Source organism: Staurois parvus, unplaced genomic scaffold (genome assembly GCF_062004578.1).
Source record: "Staurois parvus isolate SC_StPar_1 unplaced genomic scaffold, SC_StPar_1.0 ptg001328l, whole genome shotgun sequence".
NCBI classification, from domain to species: Eukaryota; Metazoa; Chordata; class Amphibia; order Anura; family Ranidae; genus Staurois; species Staurois parvus.
In genome coordinates this window covers 4,083,359-4,095,814 of record NW_028319124.1, presented here as the reverse complement: position 1 = coordinate 4,095,814, position 12,456 = coordinate 4,083,359, and the positions used below count along the sequence as shown (strand labels likewise).

General features: G+C 39.0%; 1 protein-coding gene across 1 annotated transcript in view; it reads left to right on the top strand.

The window, feature by feature from the left end:
- The window catches only part of STXBP2 (syntaxin binding protein 2), a 78,190-nt gene that overhangs the window by 33,628 nt on the left and 32,106 nt on the right, over positions 1-12,456 (top strand). The window contains exons 3-6 of the mRNA XM_089661285.1: positions 1,669-1,750; positions 4,797-4,873; positions 9,988-10,066; positions 10,760-10,863. Coding sequence (XP_089517411.1) covers positions 1,669-1,750; positions 4,797-4,873; positions 9,988-10,066; positions 10,760-10,863 — 342 coding nt within the window. The remainder of the gene's footprint in view (positions 1-1,668; positions 1,751-4,796; positions 4,874-9,987; positions 10,067-10,759; positions 10,864-12,456) is intronic.

Below are 12,456 nucleotides of genomic sequence, written 5' to 3'. Positions count from 1 at the left end.
TGCATGTACACTTAGCGAACACATACAGATGAAGAAAAATTTGACATTTTTTGGGACAAAATTTGTCCCTTTCCTGGACTTTTATCTTCCAAAAGAAAAATATCCCACTCTTCACAATCACGCCTTATTCATATCATCAGTTTTCATCAGCGCCTGTATTTCTGAGCAAATATTTTCAAGGATGAAGTTCACAAAGGGCAAACTTAGAGCCAGAATATCTGATGAGCACCTTGAGAATTTAATTTATCAAAAACTGTGCCAAATATCACACTAGTGTTATGTTGTCCTCTTTTACTTTCAAAATAAATATGAAACAAAATGAAGTTTTATCACTCAGGTGCATTATCTATATCGGTGATTGTTAACTTGTGATCTGCACGACATTTTCTGCTCATCAGCTATCCTTTTCGTTATTGTATTTTATGTGTGGCCCAAGACAACTCCTCTTATGTGGCCCAGGAAAGTCAGAAGCTTGTACACCCTACTCTAAAATGTACATCACTTGTACACTGTTTTCATTGGACCGGCAGGAAAATTAACACAAAAAAAAAACAGCCAGGTGTAGCAAACCTGCTCATCAGAGTCGGAGCGGAGTTCTCCTTCAACCTTTTTTTTTTGCAACAAACTAGCTCATCAGAGCTGGAAGCGGAGTTCTCCTTTTCCTTGCTGTATTTGAGGTATTCCTCGAATCATTCCTCACATCCCCCCTGCATTCCTGTGAGGCAAACGTTATCTCCTGACAGATGGTGTGGGACAACCAGGTTAAGACATAAGATTGGAGCCAAGCTGTCTGCTGAAGTGTAACTTTTGTCACCCAAAACTATGTAAGACCACACATTATCAAACTGACCAGAGTAATTGCACATTCCTCAGGTCAGCTGTATGTTTCATGTCATGGATTATGAAGCCTTAGTTTTAACTGAGTTTCCCAATGACCACTCCCAAAACATGTAGTCAGAGCCCCCCCCCCCTCCCCTTTGAGAGGGACTTTTAAAAAAGAGGCTGACCAGCCTAGAGAGAGAGTTTTAACAGAAGTCTCCGAGTTAACATCGTAACCAAAGGAGACTAAACGAGTCACCCTGCTCTGCCACTGGAGTCTGCAAAACCAGGCAAGGCAAGTAACCTTAACCCTGTAATTTCCTCGCTATTCTCTGTTTGCTGTGTCTTTGTATACATATATATATATATTTTTGTGATATCTCTTTGTAAATATTTGTGTACCTGTTTGACGCTTTTAGTAATAAATCTTTCTTTCTGAAAGTGTTAAACTGTTTTTTAAGCGCTTACCTGCAATTCACGAATTCTTGCCTTTTGAAGAGACGCTACTATTTGTTACATCTCTGTAACAAATACACGCGTCACACCGCGGTTTTAGATCAGCCGGTCCTTCGGTCACGAGTTTGGTGAGAAGGTCTGGGGTCTGACGCCGTGGGTGTGACATATTACTGTTAGTTGCGGTCGTGTGATTGTCGCCTGTTGGTGGCGGCGATCGTGGATCCGTGACACCAGGCATTAAATTCCATAGTATTTTTGGGTAACACAAATTTTTTGCAGTACTGAACCCCTGTTTTATACTAATCCTTTTCTGCTCAAACAGCAGACGCAGTGCTTTAGTGTGGACAGCAATAAGAAGTGCCTTATCTTGTCATTATGTCTTCCTTCCTCAAGGTCCTGCTGGTCGATCACACCAGTATGCGCATACTGTCTTCGTGCTGTAAGATGTCTGATATACTGGATGAAGGCATAACTAGTAAGTTGGGGTGCAGTTGTCATAGGAAATAAAGTACAAAGATTCTGATATTGTAAGATGTGTCTTAATTTGTGACTTGTCAGCTAGATGTTTACATCAAGGTATTAAATACAACACAAATTTGGCCTGCTCTGGATACATTTGTAACCACAGGGTCCCCTCTAAACTTCTAGTAGTATGTTTGAGCTAATCTTGGCACCTTACAAAGTGGAAAAAAATATGCTGCTAGATCCCCTCGTCTTAAATAGCTTCTGGCTGTTGGCTTATTGGTAGACAGGCTCCTCTCATTATTTAATAGAAATATATTATATTATAGAAATATATTATATTATAGAATTATATAATAGTGCTCAGAAAAGGCAGCTGTTCATTTGAACACTGAGCACTGCATTGTTGGAGGTCATGGGGACTGTGCATGCATGCCACATACCCAAAAGTAATAGAGGGTGTTTTTTTTTTGTTTTTTTTCTGGGATTCAATACTAGTTTGTGGAGGTGCTGAGTAGAAATTTTAGTTTACTGATTAGAATTTTCAGACAGGTTAATTTAACTACCTAAAATTCTATTTGAAACAGTTACCACAAAAAAAAAAAATCATACTCCCTACATAATGCTGATACACTGTATTTCACTCTAAAGGAGTGTTGGTTACAAATAGGTTAGGGTAAATTTGCATAGCCGTTAGGGGCTTCTTGAGTATACAGGTCACCAGGTAACAAATAAAATTTTAACTGGTTCTAAGGGTTCAGTTTTATTTTTTCTTTAAATTAATAAACACATCATACTTGCTCTGTGTAATGGTTTTGCTCAGAGTAGCCCCAATCCTCTTTTCGGGTCCCACCTTGGCACTTCTGGTCTCTCCCCCTTTCCGAGTGCCCCCAGAACAAGCTGCTTGCTCTGGGGGCACTCATGCACGCTCGCTCCCAAGCAGGCTCTGTGTATCTATGGGACACACAGAGCGTGGCTTAGTCCTGCCCCATGCTCCCTCTTTACTGGCTGTGATTGACAGTACTGGGAGCCAATGGCTCCCACTGCAGTGTCTCCGCCAGTGAGGAGAGAGAAACCTAGGAAAGCCGCCACTCTTGTGCACATTGAGATTGGGTTCAGGTACGTATTTAGGGGGGCTGAGGGGGAAGCTGCATACTGAAGGGTTTTTTTTACTTTTGTGCATTGATTGCTTTATGATGAACCATATTCAGCCTTTAGAACCACTTTAACAATTGTATTGAAGGAAAAAAAAATGCAAGACAAAGACGTTTCAGATATACAAGGCCAATGGGGCCAATAATGAGCTTTTAATAGTAGATAAATAGATGGTAAACCGTAAATTGATAAGTTTAAAAATGTCTAAACTGTTTATAGCAGGGATGGCTGTTTGATATACAGTGTTTTGGTCTCAGGTGTGTCCCTTGACCTTGATAAAGGGCCATACATAATAATTAATTAATTAAATGCTACAGAAAGCTGTAAGAGAGAGAAAAGATGCCTCAGGAAATGGTCAGAGACTGTGGTGCAAGAGATGGTCAGACACTTCAATCTTTTTTTGAAGACTGGGGACAAGCTTCAAGATACTGTCATACAGTAGAGGAACGTTCCTTTAGACTGCTAGAGGTTTCTGCAACTGCAACCCCTGTAAAAATCAACACTTACACATTTGTGCACAGCACAAAATTACCTGTTCTGTATTTATTTCTGTTATCAAGATCATTTATCAGATTATAAAAGATCGGAGAAAAAAACATATGAAAAAAAAATGAAATGGAAAGCCTTATCAGATTAGTGAGCACACAATGCCTGCATTTACCTTGTCTATGGAGCCCCTGATACCAAATGCACAAGGCTTGAAATCCCTCATTTTGTCCTAACATGACAACCGCATCTTTTTGGGAAAATAGAAGCAGCAATAAAATTAATGTGTACGTCAGGGCAAAAAAAAAAATGCGACTACATATTTTGCAATAAATGCACATCTAAAATGAAAAAAACAAGCAAGCGCTTCTTAAATAGGAGTAAAATCAGCTGGCATAAGGAAAAAACCTCTAAATCCTTAAAACATATCAATAAAAAATGCAGCGCTTTTAAAACACATAAAACAACAATATATCTGACATAAATATAATGCAAAGTGACAATTAATATACCAAAGCGCTGAAGATGAGCGCAATAAAGTGACAATGGTGCGTCGCCTAGACTTACCATTGTCACTTAAGCGACACTTTATTGCACTCATCTTCAGCGCTTTGGTATATTAATTGTCACTTTGCATTATATTTATGTCAGATATATTGTTGTTTTAAAGCGCTGCATTTTTGATTTAATACATGCACAGCTACCCATGTTTTATCTTTTTAAAGATTTTGCAAGGGCAGAAAAATACCTGTTGATCTGCACACAACTTTAAAGTCTTGTTGCATGCTGACAACACAAAGCTTTTTTGTGGACTGAGGGGTGTCAACCTTGCCCATTTGTCTTTCTCTAAACTACTCAAACCCTCACATTGTCATCATCTTTACAACACAGACAGTTATCATTCAGTAATAAAAGATAATTAGGAGTTCTAATTGGGTTAATTGAGATAACACAGAAAGTGTGCAGAGGACAGCTCTAAAATTATGACACAAATAACAGGTATTTTTCTGTACATATCAAATAGATATACCAAAATCTCTCAATAATACTACAGTCGTCTCTCTCTCTCTCTCTCTCTCTCTCTCTCTCTCACTCTCACAGTGGAGGCTCAAGGCTAATAGTTTCTGAAATGAATAGCCCTGAGAATTCACTGAGGGAGATTGTAGTAATATTGAGAGATCTAATTCGCACAGTGTGAGGTATGCTATTAGCAGCCCTCTTACTAAGGAAGTGTGGCGGTAAGGCATTTTGTAATTTCGTGCTCCAGATATACCAAAATGCTTTCAATTATATTTTAAACAGACCAAAGGATATAAAATTTGAAAGAGAAGTGCATTGCTGGGGTTTACATACACTTGAATTTATTAGACTGGGAGAGAATAGTGTCACGTGTATCCATTTTTCTTTCCTGTACACAGTTGTTGAAGATGTTAATAAGAGAAGAGAGCCCATTCCGAGCCTGGAAGCCATTTATCTCATCACTCCCAGTGAGAAGGTAATTCATTTCTAGAATGTATTCATATGTTTCTTTTATTTTTTTGTTATTTAAACCTACTTTAAAGCTAAGTTAACCTTTAATTAAAAAGCAATAAATGCACATATTTTTGCAGGTAAAAAAAATGTGCATTTGTTATTTTTTAAAATCGGAGTCTGCAAAGTATTGCACTTGCCATCTACTACTTAAAATGCTAGTTAAATATTGGTAATGATTTTTTGAGGGCTCCTTTAGCTAAAGCTCATCTGCTCTTCAAGTTGTATGCAGCTTTCAGATGCTTCTGTTCATATCTTAGAACATTTTTCTACTTAAAAGCGTACCTTAACCCTTATATTACAAATAGCCATAATAAACAGACAAAGGAGTGCTAATAGGTTTCAGTACTTAGTTCTGAAAAGACCTGTTATTAACAGAAGTTATCTGGACACGGGAGATGACACAGATATGGATCGTTTTACTCAATCTCTTGTGTGCATGCTGATTATTTATTAAGAAGGTACAACACCCATTCAAAAAAATGTAGTTTACCCAGTCTGACCACTAAATAACCTCAAATTCTCCCTGTCTGACCAACCATAACAAGTGAAATGCACATGGCTGTTTCTGGACAGCGGTTTAAAAAGTGTGATGGAAAGTTAATTATTGATCTTTGGGTAGACGCACACAAACGTATCAATATACACTTGCTGGACACTTTATTAGGTACACCTGTTCAATTGCTTGGTAACACAAATTGCTAATTGGCCAATCACATGGCAGCAACTCAATGTATTTAGGCATGTAGACATGGTGAAAACGGGTTGCTAAAGTTCAAACCGAGCATCAGAATGGGGATGAAAAATGAATTTAAGTGACTTCGAATGTGGCATGGTTGTTTGGTGCCAGACGGGCTGGTCTGAGTATTTCAAAAACTGCTGATCTACTGGGATTTTCATACACAACCATCTCTAGGGTTTACAGAGAATGGTCCAAAAAAGAGAAAATATCCAGTCAGCGGCAGTTGTGTGGACGAAAATTCCTTGTTGATGTCAGAAGAGAATGGGCAGACTGGTTGCTTCGACATTCAGATGGTAGGGTCAGAATTCGTGTAAACAACATGAAAGCATGGATCCATCCTTGTATCAACGGCTTAGGCTGGTGGTGGTGTAATGGTGTGCGGGATATTTTCTTGGCACTTGCAAGGTGTACCTAATAAAGTGGCCGGTGAGTGTACATCAGGTGTATTTTTGTCCTCCTTCCACTGTGCTGCTTCTTCCTTCTTCTTTTTTTTTTTTTTTTTAATTCAAAATTTAAGGTTTCCATAGACTTCACAAATTGAAAGATGGCCTGATCTCTATTGTGTGGATGGGGGAATTTATTTTTTTTTTTTTTTTACTTCAACAAATGATAGTGAAGAAAGCTGCTGTTTGGCTGGTTCAAGTGTACTTCTGCATAAATTGTAACTTAACACAAGTTTGCTGGAATGTATGGAATGTATAATTAATGGGTGCTAGAATAACATGACTACATAAGGGTGAATCTGAAGCAGCCTTTCCACGGCAAGTACAAATTATGGGGAAAATTTTGTAGAAATCCACTTATAACCATTCATAAATGTTGTATTTAGGACTGGTTCCTAAATGTGTATGTCAGGGCAAAAAAAAAGTGACTTCATTTTTTGCAATACATGTACATCTACCCATGTTTTCTCTTTTTAAAGATTTTGCAAGGGCTGAAAAATATCTGTTGACCTGCCTGATGTGCACTCAACTTTAAAGTCACTTAGGAGACAAGGCATTTTAACGTGTGCATGCAGTGGGACTGTACTGGAATAGCCGCTCAACGCAGTCCCAGTATATCTGGTGGGAACCAGCCCTGAATGTGCATATGTAGAAAAAATAACAGTATTAATATGTAACATGAAAAACAATTTGGAAGGTGTTTTTTCTTTTAACTTATTGTTTATCCTTCCTGCCTTGCTTAAAGAGTACCTTCAACCGCCCCATGCTTACAGTGTATTATTTTTTTTTTAATCCTTGCTTACCTGATGCTGGTTTATCCTTAATTCAGATGCTTGACCACCCAGTGGATCCAGCACTGTTCTGCTGAGATCCACTTTTCTGCTGCCACCTCGCTGCCATTTTCTGCAGTGTCATCATCAGGAGGTGGCTCTCTAATCTGGGTTCAGACATCTGCCTCCTGATGACATGCTGCTAGGCCTTCCTCCTTTTTTTGATTGGAAGATTACTCCTCCTGGGATTTGTGCCATGCAGTTCCTAGAAGGCATCGGGAGCATTGCATGTCATTCTGGGGATGAGAGAGCAGGTCAAAGCTGGGGGGGGGGGGTAAGCCAAGAAAATAAAGGGATATTGATGTGACAAAGTGTTGGAGAGGTGGGCAGTTTATTTTCAGGGTGAAGATCTGCTTTAAATCCAGACAAGGAGCAATGGCAGAAGTCAATATCACACAGTAATTATTCAGATGTTTGCGCTTGGACACCAGACTGACGACAGATATGTCTTCTGTATAGACACAGTGGGGTTGATTTACTAAAACTGGGAAGTGCAAAATATGGTGCAGGTGTGCATGGTGGCCAATGAGCTTCTAACTTCAGCTTGTTCATTTAAACTTTGACAATAAAACCTGGAAGCTGATTGGTTTCTATGCTGAACTGCACCAGATTTTGCACACTCCAGTTTTAGTAAATCAACCCCACAGTGTTTTGTATTGAATGATCTAGGTAATGGATGTTTTGATTCTGAGATGGTATGAAGTAGTAAATCTTTTGAAACCTATCAGCATTCCTCTAAGGTAGCACCACTGCACCGTGGATAAAGGTTGTGTTTTCATGGTATTGACCTAGACCAGTTTGACTAGTTTCCCTCATTGCTCTCAGTCTGGCTAGAATAACAGAAACATCACTCCGTAATTCTGGCCCTGAAAAATGCCAACCCCCTTTTCTACTACCTCTGCTTTATCACCAAAAATTACTAGTGCAGATATTTCTAGGGGAAAATACCAGGATGTAGGCTAAAAACCTGCCATGCAACATTAAAACATGTTGCATTGATACTAGTTTGAGAAGCAGCTGACATGGCCTGGATGTCTAATCTCCCAGCAGGAAAAAAAAATAGAAAATTAGGTTTCATCTAGGACACAGCAAATCGCTATCTGGATCCTTCCACTCTGACTGAAACTGGAGCAGGCTTTATAAACTCTGTCCTCTGAAAATGCATGAAAGAGTTGTTACAATAGGCTGTGTGTGACCATTTAGAGCAGAGGAAAAGTCGATGGGGAGAAATTCGCAGACAAACCAGGATGCAAAAAAATGTTTTTCACTGTCGTGACCCAAAGTGTCAATGTACCATATTCTGGGTTTCCAATAGTCTGTTTACAATTATGGTGGAACACAATGAACTTCTTAATAAAACCTTTAGGTTTAATATAAACTTACATTTGGCAACGTCAAAAATGTATTGGTTCTGAGCTCACAATTTCTATACTTTCTGCTTCTTAGTTATACAAACACACATTGTTTAATTTACATTATCCCTTCTATTTCTGTATGTGGATGATGGCACTGTAATTATTTTAATAAATAAAATCAAAGTACCTTTTTTTTTCATATTCAATATACAGCTGTCGCATGACCCAGCTCTTTCCCAGCCTGTCTGCAGGGAAACAGTAGCAGGGGGAGATTCTAGTATTCTGTAAATCACAGGCTGTATCACTCCCCCTCCAGTCTGTGTCTTAGAATAACAGAGAGGTGAAGCCTCCATCAATCAAGATGTAATATCCCACCCCCATTTTGTTTAGCTGGTTAGTGGGTATGGAGAAGGGAGAGAGTGAGTGGGCTGTCATTCTCCACTGTGTACTGTATATATACCCACATGTGTGACTCTACAGTCAGATAAGCTGCTCAGATGTGATATGGAGAAAGTGCTCAGTGTAGAAATGCACTGAAAACTGAGCATGTGCATTGGCTGCCTTCAGCTGCTCTGCAAAATCCCCAACTGCATCGGAGGCATTGACAGGAAGGGGAGACAGAGAACAGCAGAATCAACCAGGTTTTTTGCAGTGTATAGAAAATGAATCCCATAGTGACTGAGTATGAACAACATGTAATGTAGCATTTACTTATGGTTTTAATGATGTGGGTTTAGTGACATTTTAATGTTTCTTTTTGCACATATTAGCAGGTGGATGAAGGAAGAAATGTATGGCTGTGTCACAAAACCAGTTTCGCATAAGTCTGAAGACTCTATAAGTTAAATTTAAAAAATTAAGCCATGTGCTGGTAATAGGTCCTCTTTGGTCATATTTACTGTGTTAGATCAGCTAAAAATACACATCAAGAATGATTTCACTATGTATCTCTGGGCAACTGAAGTGGGGCAACAATTAGAAGTAACAGCAGTGTGCCTTTGTCTGGGGCAACAGGTCCTAGAGCTAGAGATTCAGATCTTAAAGCGGAGCTCCACCCAAAAGGGGAAGTTCCGCTTTAGGGACTGCTCCCCTGCTCCCCATTAAGGATTGGCACGTTTGTGGGACAGGGGGGAGCGGGTACCCGAATTTGACAGGTACCCGCTCCCATTTCCTGTCCGATCGCCTAGGCGATCGGAAATGGAAGGTGTCCTCCCTCCCTCCCTGTAGTCTTTTGGGACACGTGACAGGTCCCAGAAGACTACAGAACCATTCATGCAGCGCTACTCACGCATGCGCAGTGGGTACCCGGCTGTGAAGCCGCAAGCTATCACAGCCGGGTGCCCACACTGAAGATGCCGGCCTCCTGGAATACAGGACGGCCGGTGAAACAGGCTGCGGGGGACACACCACGGGACCGAGGGACAGGTGAGTGGCTGTTTTTTAAAAGTCAGCAGCTACAGTTTTTGTAGCTGCTGAGTGTTATTTTTTGACAGCGTGAGTGGAACTCTGCTTTAAGAAATAATAAATGGATTAGTCCACATTCCTCATTTGCATTGTTTTGTTCTCTAGTATTTGACAAACTTCAGATCATGTCTTATGTCACTGTCTAAGTCACATTGTGTTTCAGCTAATCAACTGAAGTTCTTTTAGTTAACGTTATTGCTATGTTTTGTCTTTTTTTTTTTTTTTTTTTCCTTTCTTCCCCATAGTCTATCCGGGCCCTTATATCTGACTTCAGAGACTTGGGCGCACCCACGTATAAAGCTGTACATATATTCTTCACAGACAGTAAGTACTGGTGTGTGGTACCGAACAGCACTAACTAGCTTATTGAGAGACCTCTCCACTCTGTAGTGATATTTTAATTTAGGGTTGACTCTGTTGAGATGAAGTTTACAGGTTACTCTTCATGTGTCTGTTATGGTGATTTCTTTAGAGGGATTGGATGACTTTTGGGGTGTTTGGCTTTGCAGTGAATGTGACAGCTAGGCCAGACTGGGAATTCTAATGCTATTTTGACTTTGGTGTTTTTTGATTGTTATGAGAAGCAGACATGATTCAAGCTGGTAAAAAAAATTTTTGTTTTCTGAAATACATTTTTATTAAGAGACTGACAAAAGCATACAGGATTGTCCACAAAGATACGCAAAAGGAAGTCTAGATCAACATCACAGTCTAGAATCTCAACTTAGACAATCATTTTCAAATAAAATACAGTATATGTGTGTTCCTTGCAGCAAATGTGTCTGATGTCTCACTAGACTTAAGGGATTGTGAGGGACAAGTGAAAGAAGAAAATAATTTTTCTCAGTGCAGTCTGGTGCTAATCGGGAATAGCAGTTTCAAAATGTATTCCACACAGAGAAAGCAAGAAATGTCTTGACTATACAGCAGTAATAGACATTTTTGGTCTCCAGTTATTTAAAGTTAAATGAAGTTTACAGAGCAATAGAGTTTAAGTAACATGTTTGTCTTTCACAGCCTGCCCTGAGTCATTGTTTAATGAGATGGGTAAATCGAGGGTCCCTAAAGTGATTAAAACATTAAAGGAAATTAACTTGGCCTTTTTACCTTATGAATCCCAGGTGAGCTGTTTTTATGGTGCTTTTCATCAATTATTTTTCACTATTGTATTATAATTCAACTATAGCTGATTCTGCCGTTAAGCTGATCGTGGACAGGCAGATGTATCAAGAACTACAAGCAGTGAGACATCCACTCTGAATACCATTGCACTCTTCTACCTGACTTGTATGGTGTGTTAAAGTGCATTGGAATTTAATTCATTCATAATAAACTGGGGTTTCTCTCTACATCACTTCTGACAATGTCATGCTGTGTGATTTACTTTTTTTAAATCTTATTTGACCCCTAACACAGCTGTTGTCAACCCAGTCTGTCACTGACTGATCTGGTCCCCACTAATAGGGAACCAATCAGAGGGGTTCCCAAATATGTTGTCACTATTTAAGCTGAGACACTAAGATCACATGCAGGTTGTGCAGTTTTCTTTCAGATGCCAGCACAGCCTGAATATGGTATCTAACACTGCAGCTATGTACGTTATTAATAAAAATAAAATTTGAATGTGTGTGTGTGTGTGTGTGTGTGTGTGTATATATATATATGTGTGTGTGTGTGTATGTATAAGTATGTGTGTGTGTGTATGTATAAGTATGTGTGTGTGTGTGTGTGTGTGTGTATGTATAAGTGTGTGTGTGTGTGTATGTATAAGTGTGTGTGTGTGTGTATGTATAAGTGTGTGTGTGTGTGTATGTATAAGTGTGTGTGTGTGTGTGTATGTATAAGTGTGTGTGTGTGTGTGTGTATGTATAAGTGTGTGTGTGTGTGTGTATGTATAAGTGTGTGTGTGTGTGTGTATGTATAAGTATGTGTTTGTGTGTGTATATATATGTGTGTGTGTATATATGTGTGTGTGTATATATGTGTGTGTGTGTATGTATAAGTGTGTGTGTGTGTGTGTATGTATAAGTGTGTGTGTGTGTATATATATATAGTGTGTGTATATGTATGTATGTGTGTGTGTGTGTGTATACATATTATAATATAGTTTTGTTTTTTTTTTCTTTTCTAGCTGACAGCTGAGTGTAAACAAAAGAATTGGCAATAAAAATTTCAGGAGACAAACTGCATGGGGGTCAGAATAAAAAAAAAAAAAAAAGAAAAAACTGCGGCCAAAATAAAAAAAAAAAAAAAAACAGCATGGGGTTCCCCTCTCACATCCATACCAGACCCTTAGCGCTCCTAAACATTTAAAAAAAAAAAAAAACAATCCTACACATGCCATAAAATGCTAATATCAGCAGGGTTTTTTTTTTCCTCCAGCATTTTTTATAGCCGTTTTGGAGCTGATAGTGAGCCTTACAATTATATTTTTGGCCACTTGTCAGCCTATAATAATAAAAATAAGAATATTTATTGAAACTGTGTACAATTTAAAGCCTCAATTATTCTTACAACAATGTAAACTTTATTTAGGTAGGCACATTAGTCATACAAATATATCCAAAGTTAAAGCCCAACCTTGGGAAATCTGAAAATTCCCCCTTGCAGTGGTCCTGCACCCACACTGCAAGGGTTAACTGCTTGTGTACTGTAGTGGAGAAAAACAACACTTTTACCCTCTCCTCCGCTCCCCTGGCAGGCAGTGATTTACC